This window comes from Melozone crissalis, unplaced genomic scaffold (assembly GCF_028551555.1).
Source record: "Melozone crissalis strain CALT ecotype California unplaced genomic scaffold, PUWL_Pcris_2 ptg000081l_1, whole genome shotgun sequence".
Taxonomy (NCBI): Eukaryota; Metazoa; Chordata; class Aves; order Passeriformes; family Passerellidae; genus Melozone; species Melozone crissalis.
Window position 1 is genome coordinate 2,000,595 of NW_026535858.1, and position 27,360 is coordinate 2,027,954.

The window sequence follows — 27,360 nt, forward strand, 5'->3', positions numbered from 1 at the left end:
TCTGTCCTCTGTCCCTGCCTTCCATGAGTCCTTCCTTGCAGCACCCACTGCTGTGACAAAACCATCATCCCATCAGTGAGAAACTAACAATCTGCTTATTTAACAGTATTTAATCCTGCTCCATCAGCAAGCTTTAGCTCCTTTCAGTGTGGGCCTGCTTTTGGTGAACGCACATCCTGAAGAACTGCACTGCTCCTTCTGCACTGACAGAACTTTGGAAATCTTGTTTGCTCACCTCTGTTCACTGTGCAGGAGCAGCCAGGTCTAAGAGGCTTGTTCACCAAAACTGCAATCTATCTCAAGGGTTATCTCAGAAATTCTTCTGCTTTGTCAGCTTTGCTCTACTTTTAGAAAAAGTTTTTTCCACTGACATGTATTGAAGTCACTTCCTACATCAGTTTTATGGGCACCCTGCAAGGCATCCTACAAAGCTCAGAATTCTTTCTTTAATTATTGCTGCTATTTCACCAGCACTACAATTTTATATGGTCTTACAACACATCAAAAACGTGGGTTTACTGGAGTTTAAATCTGACCTCAAGCAGTGTAAGACACAGCGAATCTTGATACCAACTCCAGTGTGAATTTCCACTTTGTTTTGCACTGCTGTGAAAAAACTCATTTAGAATCTCCAGAAGGCCAAATCAGCCCAACTTTCTCCTGGAGATCAGCAGCAATTCTGACAGGAGCTATACAACCCAACAGACTGGCTTGAATAATATATCCAAGCTGCTAAATGTCAAGATTATATTAAGGCTGGAGCACTGGAACACTTAACATTGAGAAATGTTAAGAATCAGGCTTCTGATTAATTGCATTGCTCCAGAAAGAAATTGGTGCTGGGTGCAGAGGAGCACAAGGCTTGCAGAGCTCCAGGGTGACACATTGCCAATGTGGGGATGTGAGAAGAAGGGTGGCATGGTCACTCTTGGGCTGTCTGTGTAGAAACTCTTCACTACCTCAATGTTCTCATAAAATGGGGAATAATTTTTTTAACTGTCCACAGACAGAAAAAACTGGAACCAGACTTACAGAAATGCTGCATGCTCATAGCTGTAAGCTGTAGCTGTAGTCTCTGGAGCTCTGAACACTTAAAAATTCAAAGCACTCTAGAAAAATGTCATTCTGGGTGTTCCTCATCACTCATCCCCAGAGTGTTCTTAAGTAGTGTCAGATTTGTCTGTCCTCAGCTACAACTGCTGTAATGATATTGCACTTCCCACAGGTACCATTCAGATAAACTCACTGCTGTTTGGCAGCCTGGATACCCCCACAGACACCCACTGAGGATGCTCTAGCTAGGATCAAGCACTGAATGACAGAGAGAGGAACAATATTGACTAACTGCATTCTCAGAAAGAGGCACAAGTGCCACAGGAGAGGCAGAGGCTGACACAAGGACACAAGCAATGTGTGTTGGCAGTCACGGATGAACCAAGTGACCACAGCAAGTCTGCAGCCTCAGTTCCAGCATTTTCTAATTTCTAAGCGCCCACCTTCATAACCAGAAGCTGTTGCAGAGGTAATACAGGCATACTAGTCACAGTTAATTTGTAAAATTACACACCCTTTTATGGGATTGACCCTTCTGCCTGGCACCATCATCATCACCACCTTTATTCCCAGCCTGGGGCTGTTCAGCACAGCTCGTGGGGAGGCTGCTCAGGGCAGAGCTGTGGCCCCAGTGCAGCCCAGCCCCTCAGAGGGCCAAGGCTGTGCTCCCTGCCACTGTCCTCACCCTGGGCTGCTCACAGAAAGGGACAGCTGGGAATGCAGGGCTCATTCCAAATGCTGCAGACGAGGCAGATGGAACACACACCTATCCTTCTCCTGCTTGGGATTTGTCTAAAGCAAATCAAGAAAATAGCATTAAGTCATCCCTGACACAGAGATGAATCTTGCTTTGAAATCCAAAGCATGCCCTTTTTATAGTTTCTTAAAAACAACAGTTGAAAACTCTTTTTTGCTGCTAATAGGATAAACAATGCTATCCACAAACGAAGCAGGATTTCTTTCTCGTTAATTCAGCTTGGGGCAAACTGCCAGCAGGAAAATTTTCAGCTCAGTTAATCAGAGTTCAGAAAAAAGCTACAAACAATGGGGAAAAGTTTTTAAATGGCAAATGGCAATGAACTGATATTTCAGCAGAGCTTTTGATTTACTCTGTGAGTTTTCTACTGCTGGGGCATAAATATCTGTGCCTATAAGAACACAAAATTTCAGTCTGGATAGCAGAAGGAATTCCAGTGCAGGGAACAGACACTGGGCTGGGAATTAGGATATAGAGATGTCATTATTTCTGTTTCCATCTGTGGAACAGAAGAACATCTTATAGCACTTTAAACAGAGGTCCATGACATGCAGGACATCAGCAGGCTGAGCCTTCCCTGCCTGAGGAACAGGGATCTCATCCCTTTATCCTAAACCCTGGGGCACTGCAGACACTGTGCAGGTTCTGGGGAACAGGTTCTGTCTGCAAGGGCACCAAATAATGGTAGGCACAGCCCAGAGGCAACAAGGACAGGAAAACATTTCCATTTGCTATTGGGCTTGGGCACACAGCAAAGGCAGCCAAGGGTGGAGGAGCTGGCAGCTGCCTGTCCTTAATAAGCAGTGCAGAAATGTAAGCACACACCAGAGAGCCTGGGGAAATCCATGAGAACTCACAGAACAGATTCCAGGATCAAAGACACCTCAGCACATATCAGAGAGCCTGGGTCAATCCATGAGAACTCACAGAACAGATTCCAGGATCAAAGACACTTCAGTGCTGTTTCCTGCTGAGCAACCCCAACTGCTGCACCTTTCCCTTGCTGCAGCACTGCAAATTGCTGGGATTGCATTTGTGCTGGAGGGAGAAGAGTACTATGCCCTACCTGCTCCAGGGGAGGAGGGCTCAAACATGCTGGATGTGTCACTGCAAGTGTTGGAAGCTTGCTCTGACAGCTTCTTCTTTGCACTCCCATCCGCTGACTTGTGAGACTTCTTCTTGTTCTTCACCAGGATTTTGTACATTAGGTCCATGGGGCTAGGGAGAGGAACGCCAGCCTCCAGCTTCCAGGGAGAAAGAGGAGAGATTTGTTAGAGCAGCAGAAGGAGCAGGCTCATGGCAGTTTCTTAGGGAGCACGTGGTGCAGGACACTTCTATAAGCTCTGTAAGCCCTGTTAAAATGAAATGGATTTTGCACAAGAGGCAATGTCAACATTCAATGAAACAGGGCTGCTGAGGGCACTTAAGAAGAAAAATGCTTTATGAAGTGCCTGCAGTAATAACCAAAATAAGTATTATCTCAGCTATGAGAGTCCAGGTTTTCAAATGGCAGCAATGAGGATCAATTGCATTGAAAAGATCACAATTCACTCCATCAGGGCAATCTCTGCCTCACAAATGATGCTGAAGCCACCAACAGCTCACAACCCCCTCCTTTAGACTGAGAGGCTTCCCATGAGGAATGAGCAGGACAGACACCCCAGGAAACATCCCCAGCATTTGTGGTGGGATAACACCAAGGCACCTCACCGGGTACTTCTCCAAGGGATCCATCAGCAGGGCATCTCCAAATATCAACCTGCAGTACTCTGCCATTTTTGCCTGCTGTTTAGGGCTGAAGGGAAGAAAGGAAAGAAATAAATGAGTCCTACTAATGCTCCAGAGTGACAGCAGCAGTAATGGAGCACCTAATAGCACTAAACTGGATATAATTTCCTGATCCAATAGCTATGAATTTTTCAGTGAGACCTACATACATCATGCAATTATTTCAGTTCCTCTGATGGAGTTTATCAAAGTGAACATACACAAAGTAAAGGCGTAAGTCAATGGAATAACAGTGAAACAACCATAACGTGAATTTGCCTCTTTCAGGCAATACTTTTATTCAAAATTGAAGTTTTTTCCCCCTTGTGTTACTTTATACACATGCCTGGCATTTTTCTTGCCCTGCAATTCTCACAACATCCTCTGCTCTGTAACCTGAACCTCAGCAAACTCCACCTGTAACCAATTCCCCCCAAGTGCAACCAAAGATGAAGCAATTCCTGCATGCCAGTGATGGAAGTTCTAGGACTGAAGGTAGGTTTTGCACTCAGAAACATTACTCCAATCAGCTCAAAATGCAGCTCAGTACCACAGTCACGCTCTAATTTTAGAAAGCTGAGGATTTTTGCTACATGTGCCTGTTTAAAATGCGTAGCATCTGAGCTGAGGCATCTTTCAAGGTTTCCTTTTTTGACACTCTGCTGGGAAGCCTCGATTAAAGGACAGGTTTGCATGGCTTAATATAACTTCCTCAGCTCCTGCTAATTAGGAACTGCATGTCATGGAAGAGACAGGGATGCTGCAAGCTGGTATGTTACCATGGAGCTGCTCTTCATGACAAAATCGAGCTGGGTATAGAGGAAAAAAAGACAAAAAATGCTCATTTTTCTCTTGCAAAGCAGGAGTTCAGCCCTGGCTGTGCCCAGCTGGGCAGTGGTTACCAACTCCCAGGTCAGCATGGCCAAAGCAGAGCTGAGAAAAAGGCCGGGTGGCCAAATGACATCTCCATCAGAAAACAGAATTTCCCTGGGTTCAGCATCCTGGCTGCCCCTGGAAGCAGAGAGGGGCTGAAGCAGTCATTAGCTCAGTCACTGACAGAAAATACTGCCAGGAGGCTTTGAATTATCCCCAAAGCAGGAGCTGCACGCATTTAAATCCCAACAGCACGTCACAAATGCTGTGTTCTGCATGCAGCCAGTTCTGCACAGAAAGAAGCTAAAAGGCACTTAGAGCTCTGGATGGGAACCACGCTGAAGACAAGCAAGGCAGCAGAACACAGAACCCTCATGGGAGAAGGTGGTGGGAGAGCAGATCAGGCTGGGACATTGTGTGGGTATCGCCAACCAAATAAAGGCACCACTCCAGCAGAGTGTGCCCCAAATCCAGGGGCCATCAGTGAGCTTTATTCACTCTGCTCCCCCAGCCTGCGTTCTGAACAGGTCCATGCTCTCAGAAGGCAGGAAGTTCAAAGGACAGCTCCTTGAATCAAAAGAGGCCATTTACTGAAACTGGAGCAATTAGGTGTGACATCATCATCATCATCCTTACATGGGCACGACTCCAAAAAGAACTCTCCATAGGAATTGGAAAAAAATAAAAAGCAAGAGTTAAATGGAATAAATTCCCAGTCACCACCACAGCCAGAACAAATTCTTCTGATCTTCTGTGTTTAATTACATGTTTACCTCAAAGAGAGCACAGTGAGAACTTTCATTTTTGCAAATGAGAAAAATGTAATGCAGCATGATGTTGGTTCAGTGTATAAATCCCAATGTCACTGCATCCCAGAGGCAGAAAGTGGGAAAATTATGTGAAAAACCAGTAAGTTTTAATACCACAAAAAACCCTTGAGGTAGCAACAAGGCCAAATGAGGAAAATCTTGACATTTCAAAGCTACTTGTCTTTGTGAACTGGACTACGTGTACAAATATTTTTAAAAGCTCCTAAGGGGGGATAGAAAAAAAATTAGGAGTACCAGCATTTAACTGTGTGGTAGATCTTTGTGTTCCCTCTCTCCCTAACATACATACCTCTGTATGTACTGCTGCAAGAGACAGACCATTAGGAAAAGCAGATTACAAATCCCTATTTTAAGAAGTTGGAATATTGGTTTCTTTTTATTTCCCATTCTTTGAAAATTATGAACCAGAGCAACAGAAACACCAAATTTTCTAAATCAATATGTTCCCCCAATTCTGTTATGAAGTCAAACCCCAGGTATTTCCTGGTCCACATCTCCTGTAACTGGAAACTCTCTCAGCATTCATGCACTGCAGTGAGAACTGATTGTCTGAAAGGAGCTGACTTTATCTGCTTTGTGATTTTCACTGTGCAGACACAGACAGGCAGCACACACACTTGTTATAGGTGTCCCCAAAACGTGCCAGGGTGAGGGGACGTAAAGTAGGAGCATGATACCTGGAGATACAGAAATATAAAGAATATTAAGAAATGTTTTCATCACCATTATTGTACTGCCTGCACTTTGTTTTACTGCTGTGTTTGTGTCATGCCTGTCATGAAGGTCAACCCAGAGGCTCCTTGGCACAAGTGCTGCTCCCAACATTACATTTTTATCACTTCTGCAGAGATACTTCCTCTGCATAAGACAAAGGCACAGATGCTTCCCAGAAGAGTCTAAAATAATTCAAAGTGTGGGACGAAAAAGTGATAAAAATCCTGTTAATATTTGAAGCAACAATTCCAGCCAGAAACCAGCAGTATGAATAACTGTAATTAAATTTAATCTTGGAAGCAATCTTATATGGATACTGCTCAAGGATCACTTAACCTTTTTGCTCTGTCATCAGTGCATTTCTAATTATAGAGTGTCTGCTTTCAGATCTGCAGATTGCTTATCGCCTTGCAAGCCCCATTTCAAACACCAAGGTCTCCTTGAGGTCCTTTCAGCATTTCCAGGGCACTCCTCTGCTTTCTTCCCAGAACCACAGCTTGGTTTAGTGGTCTTTTTTCTCAGCAGGCATGTTTTGACTTCACTATAATTGATGACATACATACTATTTTATGTCATCTAAAAGTTACATGCTTGCCTCTTTTCCTTAACTTTTCATTGCATACAAATAGGCAAAAAAACCTACACTAATAGTAGAGTTATAGTACAGGAAATAAAATCCTTCGTGTGCTGTGGAGATAGCGGAGAGGAGCCCTTCTAGGAGACACATCAAAGGAAAGCAAATGAGATGATTTACACCATGTGCCAAAAAGTGATTTTTCCCCTAGGTGGACAAGAAGTGTCAAAAATATTCCCATGAACATAAACCAGAATAAAGAAAAATTGTGTTTTAAGTCCAGTGCTGATTAACAATGTCATATCTATGTGATGATGTGAAACTTATTTACCTCTGATAATTGCAGTCTGTTTACAAGCCAGGAACACAGGCTAAAAACCATATTTTTGTTTAAGCCAATGCAAACATTTCTAGGGGAGCAGAATTTTGCAAATGACTCCGCCAACTTGAAAAGCAGAAAAAATATTTGGTCCCCTAGAGGTAGGAATTGATGAAACAGGATTTGTTTGACAGCAATTCTAAAAAAACATTGGCACTTTTTTGTTAACATTTAGGGCAAAGTCCAGCCTTAAGATCCAGGAGAAAAACAACATTCCAAGGAAATGAAAAGACAAAAGGAGCATTCCATGAAATTAGGTGAACCTTTCTGTCAGTGACATGACTAATTGCAGATTTCTCCAGCAACTAGTGAAGGAATTAAGGGGCAATTGTAGAAGCTGGTAAAATAACTAGAAATTACTTTCTGGCAAAGCAAAATCAGAAGGCACACACACTGAATCTGATCATTTACCATAGCAGAAAAGAACCACTAGCAGGAAAGCCTCAGAAAGAGAAAAGATTTGGTCATGGTTTTGCAAACTTGCTTTGCTACAACCCTGTGTCTCAGCAATGCATGGAAAAGGATATCAGAGAGCACAGGTCAGGTTAATTCCTTACTCCATGGCTGGGGGTTTCTGCAGAGAAAGGTTCCATTCCTTCCATGGGGCAAGCTGTAAATAACAGGAATGCAGCAAGAACCCTGTCCCCTTCCAGGCACATTCCTGCAGTGCCACCCTGCCTTTCATTCTGACACTGCCTCATCTCAGGATTTTAAAGCCACTTTTGTGTATAACTTACATCTGACAGGAGTTTATTCCATAAATCTTTCTACTTCTTCACCTTCCTAAAATAGATCACCCTGGAACAGTTGAAGATTTAAGTCGTGATGACTTTAAAGGAGGAAAAATGTAACTCTTGTGGTTAAAATAATTTAGCTGTTATTTTTCGTCTGCCTCATGTGAACAGAGTGAATGTATATTGCAATAAATCCAGAAGAATGAGTACAAAATATAATACTTTCAAAAATGATGGTTGACATCTTTCCTAAAGGCCAGAATTTGGAAGCACTGTGAGTTCAAACCTACAGGAGCAGGTGAGTGCAACCCAAAGGGACACAAAGTACACCAAAAAGAAATGAGGGGCCATTAGAAAAGGCAATTAAACACAGCCTCTGTGTGGGCTTTCAGAGGCAGAACTGAGCAGGATTTAAGAGACTGTTTGAATCACAACCATGTGCCCTCAATGCGTGAGCAGAGCAAACACATATTTGCCCCCAAGAGGTAAATTTGTACCCTGGGATATTCAGGTAGTGGAGCTCAGCCCTCTGATTTTAAATTTTTCTACCTACATAATTTCTGATCAGTATTGTCACATCTGTTCTTTAAAAACATTCTTACACAGCTGCTTCTACCAGTTCCTTCCCTTATGACAAGAATGTTCCTGCTAAAAAAATGGAAAAGCAATTAGCCCTCACCTTCTCCTCTTTCAGAAACTAAAGTGCCAACCTCATTTCTGATTTGTGTTAAACATTCATAGCTGCCCCCAAGAATATTTTTATTTTACATTGAAAAAAACCCAAAAAACAAAAGCAAACCCAAAAATTAGCTTCTAAGTCCAAACTGCCCCCAGAAATGTTGGAAATGTTTTCACAGCAAATAAAAACACAAAAGGGGAAAAGACAATTCAAGTTAAGGTTAAGGTTATGTGTCACTGTCACTCCAATTTGAACCATGTGGTCTCTGCATTCAAAACCAAGGTTAATGTTTAAAAAAACAATCAGAACTATAAAAATAAAACAGATCACTGGGACAAAGATAGAAGTGTTCTCATTTATTTATATAAAATAGTCCTTTTATTATAACTAAAAAAGAGAAAATGAAATAAACTTAAGTAAACGGTTATTTTTTTGGCAGAAATTAACAGTTCCTGGCCATCCCACCACCTATTTTGCAGTCCTAGAAATCCATGGTTTGGCCTCTGCCTCGAACACAAGACACAGACCAAATGCTGAATGTGTTTGCAGCACAGAACAGGGTCACAAGCAGGGGAAATACTGCCTGGTTTTCTCTGGAGTATTGCTGCATTCCAGCAGGACACACTGAGAGTGAAAAGTTAACAAAATCCCTCTCACAACCCAACCTCCCCTCCCAAAGAACAGGTTCTGATTCAGGGAGGTTTTCAGGAACAGACCCAATTTCACTTTTGGATAAGAGCTGTTGTTTGGGTCACAGGTGCACACACAATTCCATGCCTAGACCTTATAAAAAATGAAACATCAGCCAAGAGAAAGGTGGTAATTACTTACGAATCCACATGGTTTTCAAAGGAAAGGAGGATTGGGAAGGGTGATGTCTTAAATGCACATTCAGCAATAGCTTCTATTACTTCCTAAAGAATCAAAATAAACACAGTTACAAATTTTACTCTCTAAAGAAGCAGAGTTGTAGCCTTTGAAGACAGAAAGGACCCAACAAGCTCTGAGATCATTCCCTGCGATCCAAACTTCCTTCCTAAACATCCCAGAAAGCTCTGGATGTGCTCCTGCCACAACCCAATTTTTCAACCTGAACTATAATCGAATCTCCAAAACATCTGATGAGTCTCAAGCACCCCATTTCTCAAGAAATGACTTATGTCTGCCCAAATCAATAGTTTAAATGTAAAGCTTGGTTTTGGTGTGGAGCTGCTCCATGCCTGCAGCTACAGCTTTCATGTGCTATAATAAAAATGCTCTGACAAAGGCAGATCTCCAAACATCATGTATCCATAAAATCCTTACTTACTCTGACTCACATTTTAGTTCTCCCTGTCTTTTTTTTTTTGATGACAGAAATCCCTTTAAGGCAAAATAAAAGAAAAAAGAAATCTTTACTCAATTAAAACAGTTGGTTCTGTGGTAATTATCAGAAAACTCAGAAAAGTCCATAAAGTTTCCTGTCAACCTTACAGAAAATGGAAACCCTAAATCCAGTAGAAAAGTCATTTGACAATGCTGATTTTAGTGAGGTGCACAATAAATGCACTCATTGTTACAAATGATGAAATGTTTCCCTCTTGGAACAAATCTCTCTTCCAGAAGAACACAGAAAACACTGAAGACTTTTCATATGCTGGCAAACCCTGGAGTTTCTACAAACCCATAAGGCTCTGCCACACCAAATCATAAGCATGACTAAAACATGAAAGATGTATTTATGTTAAACAAGCTTTCTCTGGGGATTCCTCTTGTTCATTTTCTGCACTTTTAGAGGCCCAACTGAGAAGCATAACAGCAAGAAATCCACTTCCTAAAAGAAGAGCTGAGCTCCTGGTACATTCTTCCGGCCCACTTGTTTTCAATGCTTTCCTGCTGCAAGAGGGGATGGAGCCCTGCATGAGTGGGGAAATAAAATAACCTGGAGAGTGAAATTAGGATTGAGCTGGTGAGATGTGAGATGAAGAGCTCAGACACCGCTTCAGTGAAGGCAAATGCAGCATGGGTTAAAAATCAGATTAACTTAGCTTTAAATTCCTGCTCATGACCAAAGCAGCTGAGAGCCTCCTCCCTCAATTAAAAGACTCCCAGCAATCAAACCCCATGCCCATAAACATAATGGTCAGAGGGACAGAAGCTGGCAGGTGGCTCCAGCTGCAGAATGCCTCACTGGATCAGCCCTGCAGGGTTAAACATGGGCACACACACAGAGAAGCCAGCAGGCTGAGCAGAACCCCTGTGCCCTGGTCACAGCAGAGCGTGAGCTGATACACGAGTGAGCATTCAAGGCATGAAGTGATTCTCGCACTCCAGACACATTATTCCCTGCCATTTTGCTCCTCCCCAGCCCAGCAGCACACACTCAAACCACTGAGTGTTGGAGTGTTGAAAAGAAACCGAGATGTTTTTCCACATTTTTCTGGGTGGATTAAAAATGCCTGCCCTGGAATGACCTATGAAATACTCCTGAGGAGGTTTAAAATGCTTCCCAATATCTCTCCTGCCAGCACAGTGCCAAGGGTTGAACATCTAAATATCCAGGGATAATCCTTGTTCCTGCTAATGATCCTTTTAAAAATCAGATTAACTTTGTTATAAATTCCTGCTCATGACCAAAGCAGTCAAGAGCCATCTCCCTCAATTAAAAGACTTCCAGCAATCAAACCCTATGCCTATAAACATAATTGGCCTCTCATAAACATAACTGGGAAGTTAATAACAAACGTGCAAGAAGGTTGTTTTGCGTGTTTCTGTGATGACCTCAATCAGGGAAGAATCAGAGAAAGCAAACTGGAAAAAAATGGATTGTCCTGGCACAAGTGAAAATTAGTGTTATGTCTGTGGCAGAGCTGTTTGCTTTTTTCCCTAAAGAATGGCACTAGAAGACAAAAATCCCCACCCAACAAAAGCTTTCAAGTATGGGAAATAGGTCCCAAAGCTGTAGCCACACGTAATTCCCAGAACACAACTAAAGTCAGTAATAAACATTTTCCCACATATTCTTGCACACAATAAATGTGTGCTAGAAATGCATTTCCATGGTGAGTTAGTGTCTCAGATGAAGAAGAATTATTTCTTCACACTTCAAAAATGATTTCCTGTGCTGACTACCAATCCTAATACTACAGGCAAACACCTCCATTATGCTCCTCTAACACCTCAGATCAAAAACATCTTTAAGAAGGACAAGAAGATAACAATTTAAGGCTATTGCTAAGGGTTTGGTCTCTCTACCTTATACTGTAGGAAAGGAAATGGAAGCTGGAATTCAATAATAAAGATGACATGTCTGGGGTTTGAATGGCACAAATATCCCTTCACAGCCTCCAAAGATGGTGATTTTTCTTTTTCTCCCTCCAGTGCTTTGGGTCTGATCCCAAGCATCAGGGATAATTTTGCACACTCACTTATTAATTCTTTTTAAATATAATGCCAAGTGTCTGGGTCCTGTGCATGCAGCCTGCCCACCAGGCCATGAGCAGCATATTCTCTGCTCACAGGAATTTAAAGGCTGGCAAATTGTTGAGATCTGGCTGCTGCTTCCTGTCCCAGTTCAGGACTTTTGCCTCCCACTGCCAGTGACCAGGCAGAGAGGGGAAAGGGAGTGAACTGATGTGCTGGTTACTGCTGCCCAAACCCTGTCCAGCTCTGTCCCCTGGAGCTGTAACCCAGATAGTGATTTCTCCCAGTGCCTCCACACGCCCATTTGTGTCTGTGCAGAGCCAGCTGTGGTGGCTGTGCCTGGTCCCTCAGCCCTGGCTGTGGCTCCTGTCCCTGTGAGACGTGCTGCAGGGACGTGCACAGGAGCACGGACCTGGGCATGGAGCCCAGTCCCCAGATGGCCCTGAGAAATAATCCCTGTTCCTCACCCTGCCCTGACCACCAGGAGCCTCTCCCCACGCAAGGTGCACATGCTGCAACTCTCCTCTCCCAGCCATTCTGTGCCGCTCTGCCCTTTCCTCCTGCAGCAGCTTCTGCCCTCCCAGCGAGGGCTGTGCAGGAGCAGAGCCTGCCCAGGGGAAGGCAGGTGTACCTTGAAGGAGATCTCGGTGGTCATGGTGAAGCCGTGGGTGATGACGGGCTCCTCCTCGGCCGTGCGGCCCTTCCAGCAGTCCAGCTCCACGCAGCGGCAGCCCGACAGCAGCACCTGCCGGTACATCTCCACCGACGAGTTCCCTGCCAGCTGCCCAGCTGCAACAGCACAGGGAGAGGCAGGTCAGCCTGGGCCCCAGGAGGGGATGAACTGCTCTGACAAGGACAGAGCTACAGCAGCTTGGGCCCTCGGCTGGCAGGGACAACGCGGTCATCGCTCCAAAGAACGCCAACAGCGGGAGAATGCAACGAAATCCCTTTGAGACAGACAGGGTCATGGATCCATCCCTCTGGCACAGCCAGGGTCATGGATCCATCCCTCTGGCACAGTCAATGCCATGGATCCATCCCTTTGGCACAGCCAGTGCCATGGTCTGAATCCATCCCTTTGGCACAGTCAGGGTCATGGTCTGGATCCATCCCTTTGGCACAGTCAATGCCATGGATCCATCCCTTTGGCACAGTCAGTGCCACGGTCTGGATCCATCCCTTTGGCACAGCCAGTGCCATGGTCTGGATCCATCCCTCTGGCACAGTCAATGCCATGGATCCATCCCTTTGGCACAGCCAGTGCCATGGTCTGAATCCATCCCTTTGGCACAGCCAGGGTCATGGTCTGGATCCATCCCTCTGGCACAGCCAATGCCATGGATCCATCCCTTTGGCACAGCCAGTGCCATGGTCTGGATCCATCCCTTTGGCACAGTCAGTGCCATGGTCTGGATCCATCCCTTTGGCACAGTCAGTGCCATGGTCTGGATCCATCCCTTTGGCACAGTCAGTGCCACGGTCTGGATCCATCCCTTTGGCACAGTCAGGGTCATGGATCCATCCCTTTGGCACAGTCAGGGTCATGGATCCATCCCTTTGGCACAGCCAGGGTCATGGTCTGGATCCATCCCTTTGGCACAGTCAGTGCCATGGTCTGGATCCATCCCTTTGGCACAGTCAGTGCCATGGTCTGGATCCATCCCTTTGGCACAGTCAGTGCCATGGTCTGGATCCATCCCTTTGGCACAGTCAGGGTCATGGATTCTGCCCTTTGGCACAGTCAGGGTCATGGTTTGGATCCTGCCCTCAGTCTAACAGAGAAAAAACCCAGCTGAAGCCAGCTCCAAAGCTCTGATGGACAGCATCAAATACATGAAAGCAAATAATAATAGCAATAATAATAATAATAACAACAGCAACAATGATAATAAACAACAACAATAACAACTTCATTCTGTGAGATTTTGTTATCCCTTGACCAGCAATGCGAAATTCAGACTCGGGAGACCAAGACCACATTTTCTCACACCATGCAACGCAGTTCAGTACGAGATGAAACAAACCCCCTGCAGTCACTAATGGCACCACCATTAGGTCTCAAATCAATATTTAATATGCTAACCACTGCAATGAGCTGGTCAGTTAAATTTCCCTGATGTGTTACTGTATTGTGCAGGGAGAAATTAAATTAAACTGTCCTTTTCCAATAATGAGATAATATAAATCTAAAAACTGAGAAGGAAAAACTAATTTTTTCCAAACTTGTGAAGTATAGAAAAGAAACCCCCAAAAAATTCCACCCCAAGCCAACAAAGAAGTCCAGCTGGATTCAGGGAAGGATACCCAGCCAGGTTGTCTTCATCTGCTGCAACAGGTTTGATTCCAGTCACTGAGATACAAATCTCTTGCAGCAGAGAGGGAACATAATGGAAGAATGGCTTTGTGCCTCTTTTAGATGTGAAGAAAATGGATGCAGTTTCCTCCTCTCTAGCAGACTTGCTGAGAAGATCTTCCTGGATTTCTTGAAGGAAATTAATTTTCTTTTTAAGGAGGCAGTGAGTTCATTTAGAGTGAAGATTCTTTGCTGGCTGGGGACATATAAATACTTCATCTAGACTGGCATATACGATAATGCAGATGAATCCTCATTTTATTGTCTCTGTGATTCTGTGTTTAGGTTTTATGCTGGGAAATACACATTTTGGGATTCGCCTCACAAAAAGCATTGTCTGCTCTTGCTCTGTTTTTACCTTGCACTAAAACCTGTGTAGCAGAACCCCTTACTTGCAAATCCCTGTTCACAGTTTCTGTCTGATACATGAGGTGGAGCAATCATAAATACTCCACGAGGTATTAACATGACTCCTGTTGAAATCCATCAGAATTCTCAGCTCCTGCTGGAACCAGTGACAAATATCTGCTAATAACAGAAGGAACTGGCCAGGGCTGGAAAGCTCTGAAAATCCAAATGGAGTCAGCAAAGTGACAACCTGTCTCTTTTTCTCATTTTCTTTTGGAATTTAGCTTTTTCCTGTTTCACCTTTGATTATGGCAGATTATCTTTCCTCACACAAAAACCTTTCTGGTGCAATTCCAACGCCTGGGTTAAGTAGTGGCTCTTTTTCTTTGCAGGATGCAAACAGGCATAAGCATGGGTCAGGGAATAACAACTCACATTTCCATGTACTTATCCCTGAGCATCTGCTGGTGAAATCTTGGCTCTCACAGGGATCCACTGAACTCTACTGCCTAAAAACCCCATTTTCACTTAGAAAACTGCTCTAATGTTGTTTTTCTTTTCCCTGAGAGCACACAGAGTTTGGATTAACAAAGTGTTTCCCAAGAGACTCCTGGTGGTTATCAGTGCTGAGTGTTTTGTGCTCAGAGATCCTTCACCTTCCAAAGTGCTTAAGTAAATCATGACATGCATCACTTGCCACATGACACTTCCCACACCTTATTAATAAGGCTCAGACATTTTGGAAGGATTCCTGCAAAGGATGGGAGGATATTCAACCTCCAAACCACACAACCTTCAGAAGGACCCCCAGGCAGAGTGTAAAATGCTAGCACATGTTTAATAGTCTCAACAGCTTGTTTTTCTGAAATACAGAATATGAGAAATATGCTCCCAAATGTGGGGGTTTTGCATACATTATTTAGAAATATCTATTGTGTGAGTCCCTGTTTGCATTCTAAAATGTGATAGCAGACACTAAAGGGAACATTTCCGGTATATTTTTAATAGCCTGGGTACAGATCAATTTTTCAATACTGGAAATTGAAAGCATTATGTATTCCCTTCCACAATACAAACAGTGTCTACAGTAACACCATGCAGAACATTTGCATCCCATCACCCTATGAGGGCTAAGGAGAAAAGGATTCTGACAAAAAACTCACTTTTCAGAAAAATGTGATTGGCTAAACAACACCTGACAGGACAGCATGCAAAATGAGCTGGTGCTGTCTGATGAGAGCTGAGGATGTGACCCAGGATTCCCCTCACAGAGCACTTCCACACCTCTGTAACTTTGAGCTGCTCCTGCCTCAGGAAGTGCATCCTTGCTGGGTTCATCTACCACTGTTTCTCCAAGTGCAAGTTATTTCCAATACATGGAGTTAAAACCGGGTCGCTATCTATTGAAGACATCCTTCCTCCCCAAACTGGATCCATCTATTGGGAATCACCTGACTCTCCACTATTCTAGAACCAGAGGCTGGTGCTTCCCTCTGTCCCAGCAGTTTCTCCCAGCACGAGGTGCCTGTATCCTCCCTTTGCTGGGCATGAACACAAGTTCCTACATCTCCTGTCTCCAGACAAGTCCTGGAGGAGCACCAGTGCCCTGGATCACACAGTGGGGGCTGCAGTGTGCAAATCAGAGCCCCACACTGCTGGCAGCCTGGCTCCTCACTCCAGAGCCACACAAGGTGCTGGCAGCTGAGATTTCATAGACCCAGCCCATTTATCTGAGTTTGTTTTGCTCCTGAGCTATTTCCCCATGCAGGACGAGCAGATCAGACCCCACACAGCAGCGGGGAGGTGTCCCCAGCTCTCCTGCCCTTCCCTATGGAACCTGCTCTGGAGGCTGCGAGGTGAGGAAGGGTTCAGGAAGGGCTGGATGCAGAAATCAGCAGCAGCAGTGGGACTGAGGGAGCACTGGGAGCAGAAGAGCTGGAGAATGATGGATGAGAGGTCACAGGCAGCACCAGAGAAGAGAACTAGCCCTGGTGAGCCATTTTTCTAGGAACAACTGAAATACCAGACTGTAAGAAGAGGCTGAGGGTGGATGGGATAGTCCCACACTGGCTACATGTGCTCAGCTGAGATTATTTTTCCTTTTAGCCAAAACATGTATTCCAGGCCTGTGATTTCAGTATTTCACATTTCCCATCAACAACAGCAAGCTGCCCAGCCCTCAGAACATGCAGGGCTGAGTGTGACATGCCATCATTTGTCTCTGACTTTGGGTGCTGCTGAAAGAAATGTTGCCCAAAAAATCACTCCCCACTGTGCCCACAGCAGGAACCTGAGAGGAGACTCCAGGAAAAAGCAGGGCTGCACTTTAAGGGTTCAAAGGAATAAAGAATTAAATTTGATACCAGTGAGAAAAAAAGATGAGACAGTAAAAAAAGTTTCTCAAAGATGACATCTCTTTAAGTTAGCCTAGGTTCAGTGCAAATCGCTTCTTTTTACCTTTGTTCTTAAAAACTACATATCCCTAAGAAAAAAGAAAGCAGTAACACTTCTAAATAAATAATCAGGACTTGATGTACTGCCAAGGGTTTCTACTAGAGGCTAGGAAAGTGATCAGCATAATTAAAAATAAATTCAGAGTGTGCGCATGGTGCTTTTTATGTTATAATGTTGGTTTTTTGTGCATGCTTTTTCTGGGTTAAAAAAACCAACAAAGGGAGAGATAATTGGTAGGGCATTAAGCTCAGTAATCATAAAGTAATGCCAGGCTGAGTGGTTTTCTTATTGTCCTGGTAATGATTACATGACCAGTTGCTATTTCATGGCCTCAGTCAGGGCAAAGGTGCTCCCAAGGCTTCCCTTCCAGAGCCATGAGCACTTGGGCAGATCCTTCAAACTCTTTTGGGAAAGGGAATAGCCAGCTGCCATTAATTTCATTAATTGTATTTCCTTGTTAGAAGAAGGCAAATGGGAGCGTGATTGCTGTGTCTCATGCAGGTTCAGAGCAAAGTCCCAGGCTGTCAGTTTTTGTAAGGCACAGATAAAAATCAAATCCTGAATCCCATTGTGGGCCAGCTGCCACACATTCACTGCACATAATGAACCCACTGAAGGGGAAGGGCCTGTGGTTGGTGCCTGTAAATGCAAAACACGCACTCTGAAAAGGAATTTGAAAGAGCTTCAGACTTCTCTTGCACTATGCCCTGGGTTTATCCTGATTTACTCCCCCCAGTTTCCTAAGATAGGAATATTTTGTCAAATTAAGGCTGAAGATCATGTTTCCAAATATAGGCTCTGAAGTTCCTTGGAAATGCAGGCACAGAAACCCGTAGGTGCAATCTGAGATGATCTGCAGACTTTCACATCCAAGTCAAAGCAAGTGTAGCAAGTGTCAAGGTAAATAATTAAACATCTGAGGTCACTGGGAGTGCAGCTAAAAAAATAGAATAGGTTGGGCTAATCATGAATCCTTAATTCTTTGGGGTTTGGCTTCTGTACCTCTAAACCTTTGGAGCACATCTCTGTCCTGACCAGCCCAGATAAAAATCTGTGGTATGGACCTGGCTGTAAATTCCTGCTGGTAGAGAGGAGAGCAGTCTTTTATCTGCTCAGATCAACCTCAGATTGCATGGTCTCTAAACCTCCTGTGGGCCTGTGTTCCTCCTCTGGCACGGCAGCTTGACTGTTTTCTTCCAGAATATCTGTATGAAGCTGCAGCATTTGCCCTAAGCACCCGCTAATCCTCAGTGACAGCACAAAGTCCTCACTGGAGGTAAGAGGTCTGCAAAGCATCACAGTTACAAATTGCTTTTGCTTTGGCCACGTCTTCACTCCACCAAAGGGCATAAATTTCTGCATATTGGAATCATAACTTAAAAGTGGCCACGCTGATTTTCATTTCTTTGAATTCAGAGCAAGAAAATCGCTGTCAAAACAAATACTTGTGTGACAAGCTCTAGCACAAAACACGTTTTACAGCTGAGATATAAACCCCTGAAAAATGGTGCCTAATGGAAACAATGACAGTTCATTCACTCTGTGAAAGCTGGCAAAGGTGCTGGAGAAGGAGCTGGAACAAACACAGAGCAGATGAAAATAACTCCCTGAGGTCTGTTTAAAGTGGGCATCACCAGTGCCTGGGCTTGTTTATGCTTTGGCATGCTGGCACTCTGAAGGAGTTGGTCAGCTAAGGCCACTCTGTTAATAGCATTAAGAAGCCTACATTACACATAAACCACATTTTTAGCATTCAGTGCAGCATCATTTTTTTAAATTAAACATAATGCTAAGTCATCAGCAAACATGACAGGACAAAGCAAATATCAAATCAAACAGGAGAGAACCCCCTGTGCACATCTGCTTGCCCCAAACATTTGTTCCCACGTAAACCAAACTAAAATAGCAAATTTACAATTATTTTCTCACGAGTTAACAGAACCTTGGACTAGGAAACAAATGCCAAAAGTCAAATTCCTAAACTGCCTTAGCTTTTTCTGAGTCTTAAAGCATTGTTGACTTTGCTGTGCAAACAACACAGTTCAGACTGTAACTCTAATTAACAGGAGTTTCTGGGTGCTCAGCCTTTTTCAAAACATGACAGCACCTAAAGGTTTCAGCTCAGCTGTCAGATATTGGCAGGGAACAGAATTCCCTCCTGGCACTTATGGGCTGTCAGAAAGTTATGTGCCATGCTGAACTTCCCTGATCTCTGAATCAAAGCAAATTTCATGGACCACAGCAAGCTGCCAGATTTCATGTTTATGGGCAAATTTATGAGCTACAGAGATGTTTCCCATATTCTGCTTTGCACACTTGTCCTTCTGTCTTTGTCGCCATAAAAAGTACAATGTTCATTCTCCTCCCTAATGATGGGCCTTAATCTGCAATCCCACTTGAGGGAAACTTCCCAGGCACTTCACTGGGTTTCTGACCAGAACTTTTCTGAACAAAGCAACTGCTGCTCACCTGTTAATTAAAGTATATTTGATGCACTTGTGTTGCAGCTGCAACAAAAATCGAGTGCCACCCTTGCTTCCCTGGAGAACGAACTCCACCATGTGTTTAATGCTGCTGATTTCAGTGTATTTTATGCCACCACTGAAAACACCCAGAATTTCTGCAAGGTCAGACATCAGGTGGTACCTGTGAGGTAGGTGTTGTGTGAGGAGTTGATGAAGTAGTGTGACAGTGGCTGAGACATGTCCTCATTCAAGTCCAGTTTCTCGGGGGGGACGACGCCGTTCTCCTCCCCGCTCAGGTAGCGCATGAAGCCATCCACGGAGATCTGTCCTGGGAGAGCAACCAGGGAGAGCACAGTCAGTCCCAGCTGCACACCCCGGCACAGGCAGCTTACAGCTGGCACTTTATCTCTGGATTTACAACAGAAAGATTTAATGGCATGTTTGGGTATAAAAACCTAGACAAGAGGCACATACCACAAAGACACAGGGACATGACGGATTCACACTTTTTCTTTTTCTGGCTTTTTGCATTAAAATTATCTTAGCCCTAAAATTGTCATGAAACTTAAAAAAAATATCCATTGTGCTTTACACAGTTCAAGTCATAGAGTTAATTGGCCTGTCTTTTTCTCTCACCGCTGCCATGTTAAATTTGATCTGATGTCTCTTCTTGGGATGGAACCACAGCAGAAGCCATGGCAGCAGCTACAGCCCTCAGTGAGATCCTTCTCTCTGCAGGGCTTGGAGCTTGCCAGCACAAGAAATTTATTTTTCTTCTCCTTCAAACACCTCTTCTCTAATTTATCTGATTAATTACAATTCCCCTCCCCATGGGGTCACTCAGTAGTGCTTTGTTAAAACACTTAAAACCAGCACAAACATAGAAATGCCTCCTTTTTCCTGAGGCATCTGGCAATTGAAATGTTCAATACAACTCAGGGCCACGGAGGCACCTCCTGCTGAAGAGGGCAAGAACTTTCTCATCCTCCCCTCTCCCTTTGTCCTCTTTCCCTCACACTCTGCACCTTCCCTGCCTCACTCTGCATTTTTTCCCATCACACTTGGCATATTTTTGACTTGGTTCCCAAAGCACACATAAGTGTGCTAAGTTTAGTAAAGCCAGCTAAAGTTTGGTAAATAACAGATCCATTTTGATGTTTTTATTGTGCATTGGAACAGGTCTGAAAAATATAAGTGTGGAGGAGAAATGCAAAAGTGTCTAATGTACTCTTACCACAGACATTCCCAATACCTCAAAATTAGAAACATGCACCTGAATTAAAATCTTCCAAGAGTTTGGAAAGGCACTGCCCAGTGTGGAAGTGTCTCTCTGTGCCTCTCCTGCAGAAATACTTGAGGCAGTTTCTCAGCAAATGGTTCCACAGAACAGCTCAAACTGCTGCTCCGTGCAACCTTCAGCATGGTGGGAATTGATGCAGAGATCAAAACAGAACCACCACATTGGGAACCAAGTGAAGTCAACAGAATCTGGCATTTTCTCATTCCAATTTCATAGGAAGGAGAAGTAATTTCCTACTAGAAGAGGAGTATGTTGAGAGGTTCTATTGAATTTCCTGACTGTGATCAGCTTCATTATATGAAACACGGGAAGTGTTTGTGCAGCCTGATCTTTTTCTGCATCCCTGGCTCCACCTGATTGTTCCAAAATAGTTACAAGTGAGGGAAAAAGAAAAGAAAAGCACAAATGAAGTGGCAAGTTCTACTCATTTCACAAGAATTCCTTACTAACTCCAGCTATGTAATCCCATGGCTTTCAAGATCTATTACAATTGATCAAATACATGAATGTTCCTGGATAAAAGAGAAAACACATAAAAATGTAACTGTTGCTTTGTGCACAAGTATCAAGGCTCTTTTCTGGTCAACATTTGCCACTTCTGTTTTCCCAGATCCTTTTTCCTGGAGCAGTCTTCAGGCAGGTGACACACTTCTGGCAAACGATTTATCAAAATTCACTGAATTTCCTGGAGTAATGAAGTGAATCCTCTTTTCCATGGTTCTTAGATCTTGTCAACATTCATCAGTCAAAATGTTTTCTTCTGTAGCTCATGAGATCTGGACTATCCCCATCCTGGGAGCTGGTGATCACACATTTGCCATGAAGCAGAATTCCAGCCACTGCAGTGGTTGGTAGGACAGATTGTGCTTTGTGAATGCACTTCTCAGAGGCTCCTCTGTTCGAAGATTTACTGTGTTATCACCCAGTAATAGTGTGATAACACACTCTTGGTGTGCTATCTTAGTCCTGTTTGCCAGATCCAGAGAGCCAGGCCCGTGTCTCCTGAGGGGCCTGTGGCAGTGCTAGGCCAGACACAGGTGACAGTCCATGGAAAACTGCTCTCATGCAGCTTCCAGGGCTGGAAAAAGCTGCTTTTGACACAGAAATCCTTCTCCCAGAGCCTAATAAGGCACAGGTAGCTTGACCAGATCCTGCTTTGCCAACCCTTTTAACAGCCAGCATGACCAGCATGGTGCCTGATGTGGAAATGCTCCTGTGGCCCTGGGCACTTGCCAGCTCTCAGCATCAGGATGTAAACAAACCCTGCTCACTCAACACCTGCTCAAAGACATCAGGGTTCAAAGCAGGTTTGAACTGCCAAAAGAAGCTGCTCCTGCAGTTCTGTGCCCTCTGCACAGGTCCAAGACCAGAAGAGCAGCAGTGCAGTAGCCTGGGGGAGATTTAATAAAAGTGCTGCTAACCCTGAGAACTTCTCAAACAGCTGCTGGGTCTAAACTTCATCCCCTTATTTTGATGTGCAGCTCCCTAATTTTCCTGGGCTCTAGGAAAATTTTCCTAGCCCAGCCTGCTCCCAGGAGCCTTCCAGTCCTCCAGGAAAAGTCTTGGGATGGAAAACAAGAAAGGCACAGCAGGCAGCAGAAAAAACAACATATGTGAGCACTTTTCTTTGCATTTCATCCTTGCAACTTTAACAACAGCCTTCACTTGTCCCTTAAAGTTTGTGGATGATCTGTATGACAATTAAAACGTGCATTTACTTGTACACAGTAAACAGGTTAGGCCACATGGATTTTAAACATTTCTATTTGTATATTTGCAAACCTCATAGTGCTTTCCATTTGTTTACAGCCATGCTGTTATCCACTCAGTTATAATCTAACAGGAAAGCACCATTGTGCCAAGAGATGTTATTAAAGCAAAAAAGAAAACAAACAAAAAGGAAGCGAGACAATTAATTGGCACCTCGTATCTCCCAGTCAGCAGCACAGAACTGCAATGGTGTTTTGTCTGACAGTGAAATCAGGTTTACTCCAATGCAGTCTGTAACAATAATCACATTTGCTGTAATCCCACACAACTGAGCAGCCCTCTCAAATTGAAGATAAGAATCCAACAAGCAAAGCAGACACTTGATAATCCAGGGAGAGATCCGTGAATCGTGTTCCATTGGGAACTCTCTCTCACAAACAAGCCCTGCAATTCCCAGCTCATTAGGGATTAAGATTTCATGCACAGTGTGGAGCAGGATGCACAGATCCTGGTGTGTCTCCTGACACTGGGCACACATGAGCTACTGCAGAGAAGCTCCCAGGATGAATTTCCATGGAATCCACACTGTGTGGGGGACAGTGTGCCAGAGCTGCTCTGGTAGCACTTGCAGGGTTTGCATGCAAGTGGTGCTGGAAGCTGCTTGGCTTTCCAGACACATTTCTACTGCTCTATTGGTTGGGAGTTGTAGTTATCACAAAGCTCCCATACCTTCTTGGTGATGTCTCACGGGCATCCCCTTGCAGCACTGACTCCTCCTTCCTCACAGCACAGCCACCACACTGCAGCCCTGTCCTCAGCCAGCTCACCCACTTTTTTGTAGCACTCTTCTTCTTATGGGGCACAGCTGTGGCCTGCTAAGGGCAGGCCTGCTCCTGATTTTGGGGATTGGTACAGCTGCAGCTCCTCAGGTGTGAGACTGCCTTCTGCACTGTCTGTATTTTCCTACATTCTATCTGCCCACAGGGGATAACTGCAGTTTCTGCTTATTCAGCTTTGCAAACCAGGGCAGGACAGGACTGTCCCACTGCACTGTCCACTCTCTGCCACTCTTGGTGGCAAAGTCACCGCAAGGAGAGAACACAGAATGAGCTCAGCCCAGACCAAAAAGACCCCAACCCTACAACTGGGTAAGGACCTCACCCCAATTATCTTAGTGCTGCTTTGTTTTAGAAAAAACAGTGAGCATGGCAAAAACTGTCAGGCCTCCGGTCAGGATCTGCAGATACATCAAAATATCAGAGTAGCAGCCACCACTTACACACCAGGGGCAGAAATCATCAGCAGCTCCTCCATTTCAGCAGTTATCTCAATGATCAGTAAGGGTAAAAATGATCAGTAAGGGCAAAGATTCACACCAGTCAGTCTTATGAAATTAATAAGTAGAGGAACAGCAATATATCTGAATTACTGCATCTGGCTATTAGTGAAGCATTTAATGAAGTTTTAAACTCAGATTTTTCCTAATTGGAAAAACTAATCTGCTAAAAAGCTCAGATAGAAATAAACTGAGGTCAGCTTAAAAGATCAGGGTTTCTTTGAATTTGAAAGCTGAACTGTACAAGAAGTCCAGAGGCTGCACACTGATCAGTGGTAGGTCTGGTTTCATAAAGTCCTCAATAATGTGAAAAAGTAGAACCAACAACACAGGGTTTAAAAACCAGACAGTTCTCTGGTGGCTGTTGGCAAAACAAGAGGGCAAAGCTGCCATGAACCAGGTAAATGGGACACAAATAAATGAGAACACACAAACAACAATTCAAGCTACACAGCTAATCACTGCAGAAAAGGAAAATCCAAAATACAGAGGTGAACAGGGAAGACAGGAATCCATCACCCTGAAAAACAGATGAGATGCAGAGAATGGCAACCCATCTGTAAAGGAAGCTGCATCACAAAAGGTGATTAAGAAAAAGGAATTAAACAGGTAATGAGACCAGAGTGAGCAGTAGAAAACTTGGGATGTGTGTCTGGAAAAGCTTGGCACTGCTTCAATTAAGTGTGCTAGGAAACAGTCTTGCAGTGGATTTATTGCTTGTGTCATTGCTTAAATCCTTTAAAATCGAAGCAGGACAATATCCTGTTGTGCTCAAATCTCATTTCCTTTCCCTAAACTTGGAGGAAAACATAATGGATCCAATCCTGCCCTCAGTTTTAGTCATTGAAATACCTCCTGTAATTAGAGTTACCTGGCCACAAACCAAAACAAGCTGTCTTGGGGAACATGTTCTTGCAAGAGAAATGGAAAACTCCCTCAGTAAGGAAGGGACAGAGCAGGATTCCTCTCTCCTGCCTTGGATGGGTACAGTGCAGTGAGCCACAGGGAGATGTGAGCACAGACAGAATGATACAGGATCAATTATCCTATAGATATGATTTAACCTGATACAGGATCAGGATCAATTATCCTACAGATATGGTTTATGCTGATACAGGATCAGGATCAATTATCCTATAGACCTGATTTATCCTGATACAGGATCACGATCAATTATCCTATAGACCTGATTTATCCTGATACAGGATCAGGATCAATTATCCTATAGATATGGTTTATGCTGATAGAGGATCAATTATCCTATAGATATGGTTTATCCTGATACAGGATCAATTATCCTATAGATATGGTTTATCCTGATACAGGATCAGGATCAATTATCCTACAGCTATGATTTATGCTGATACAGGATCAGGGTAAATTATCATATAGATATGATTTATGCTGATACAGGATCAGGATCAATTATCCTATAGATATGGTTTATCCTGATACAGGACCAGGATCAATTCTCCTACAGATCTGATTTATCCTGATACAGGATCAGGATAAATGCTTACTGAATGGGACACAAATCAAACAAGAACACACAAATAACAATTCAAGCTACACAGCTAATCACTGGAGCAAAGAAAAGTCCAAAATACAGAGGTGAACAGGGAAGAAGATGCCCAGGAATCCATCACCCTGAATGCCAAGTCAGTGAGGGAAATCAGGGAGAAGCAAACCTGGTGTGTCTGAGCAGGCTCCACAGAAGAGTTTGCTCAGTGCCCACTACTCCATGGGGAAATACCACATGCCCAAGGACACTGAGATCCAGAGCTGTGTGCACAGCAAGGCTCCTCAAGTACAGAAGAGTTCAGGGTGCCTAAATCAGGAATGCTTGTCATTCTAATGAACTATCACATCCACTTTAGCATCTGGACAAGTGCACAGTGAAAACCAAGAGTGGATACAATCATTTACCTTTTCTGAGGGTGGCAAGAAAATGTTTGCAGATGGAAAACCACTTTTCTGAACAATCAAGATGAGGCACTGCAGCCCAAGACACTGAATTCACTCCAGGGAAGAAATATTTCCTACAACCTTCCACACGAGCCATGCCAAACAGCAAATCTACTTAAATCAGAATTAAAAACCAGAATTAAAACGTGGGGAGCATTCCAAGGACACTGCCATCTCCAAGGGAAAAGAAAGTGGAGTGGCACCTGAGGAAAAAGCAGGTTTCCAAATCTCACTGGTGCCTGTAGGCAGGAACCATCCAGGTTTAACAAGATCTTAAAGCCAACTGCAGTGTTGAGTGTGGTATTTATTTACTCATTTTATTACAAGTCACAGGCTTTTTCAGGCTCTCAGGAAGGAAGGGCTCTGACCCACTGGGGCTACACAGCCTATGAAAAGGAGATATTTTTCTGCAGTAGTGCTAGAAAACAGCAAAACACACATTGAAGCAGGGAGGATTCTAAGCACTCGACATTTTCTCTTCCTTACACTTGATACCTTGGAAACACATTTATTTCGATGGCTATTGATCCTTTGAATGCCTGCAGCAGCTTTAAAAGCCTCTGCTGTTACAATGCACGGTCACAGTTCAGAGATTCTGGTAAGCAGAGCTTTCCTGACAAGGAAAACAAGTCTTGGAGCAGTTCCTAAAACTTAGCAGGCAGATGCTAAACTTGTTAGAAGGCCAACTTAAATAACCAGTAATTGTTAAGGAGCGGGGAAAACCCCAAGCAACTGATCTCTGCTAAGTCTCAAGACCGAAGCAGGGTTTCACAGCCACAAACCCATCCTCTGCTCTTGACTTCACAGCAGAGATGCAGCAGAAATTGTTTCTGACAGGATATCCCTTACAGCACATCACAAGACAGTCAGTTTAGATCCAATTAAATCCACAAAACCACTACAAAAGCACCTTTACACCAGTCCCTAGCTGCAGTGGGATGAGCACTTTGCAGCATGGCAGGTTTCTAAGGCAGCTGAGTGGAAAGGATTGAAATCAGACAGATAAAAACACCATTCATCCCAGCATACTACAGTTATTTCTGACAGACTTGAAAGAGGGACAGCACTGGAATATGTCACTGTCTTGCCAAACCTCTCAAAAACATCCTCTGCACAATGCTCAGAGTGATCCTGGGAGATGGAATAATGTTAAATGCTGGCTTACTTCCAATTGCTACGTTGCATTAAAAGATATCTAAAAATATGTATTTTTCTCTGCTAAGTGATACTTCTCTACCTAAGCTATTAATGCACTTGCCAAAAGGACTGCCCTGTACTATCATGGGAAGAGATAAGAGTGTCAGTGTGCTCTAAGGACTGAAAAAAATCTAAAAGAGAAAAAAAATCACAGGTGACATTTTTACTTCCACAAACTCCTGCAACTGAAAAAAGATTAATATTGAGAGAAGTTGAAAAGAATAAAGGGGTGGCACTACAAAGTGCAAACAAACTGAAAAGAAGGGATTTTAGTCCCTTTAAAGGGCATTTCTTATCTGTCCTTTAAACTGGGTCCGGCAGCTGCAGGCACTGCAGTGGACAACCCCTTCCACAAACAACTTGAGCTCTCTCCTAACAACAATTGCTTTTTTTGCCCTCTTTGCTACCTCTGCTACTCTGTGCCAGGACCACATTGTTAGGAAACTTTTCCTCATTTCCAGCCTCAATTT

General features: G+C 43.8%; 1 protein-coding gene across 3 annotated transcripts in view; it reads right to left on the bottom strand.

Moving 5' to 3' along the window:
- Positions 1–27,360, bottom strand: part of PLCB1 (phospholipase C beta 1) — a 284,895-nt gene that overhangs the window by 76,329 nt on the left and 181,206 nt on the right. For all 3 annotated transcript variants that reach the window (XM_054290430.1, XM_054290432.1, XM_054290431.1), the window contains exons 10-14: positions 19,564–19,710; positions 12,394–12,551; positions 9,192–9,274; positions 3,521–3,605; positions 2,877–3,054 (exon numbers count right to left, since the gene is read on the bottom strand). In XM_054290430.1, coding sequence (XP_054146405.1) covers positions 2,877–3,054; positions 3,521–3,605; positions 9,192–9,274; positions 12,394–12,551; positions 19,564–19,710 — 651 coding nt within the window. The remainder of the gene's footprint in view (positions 1–2,876; positions 3,055–3,520; positions 3,606–9,191; positions 9,275–12,393; positions 12,552–19,563; positions 19,711–27,360) is intronic.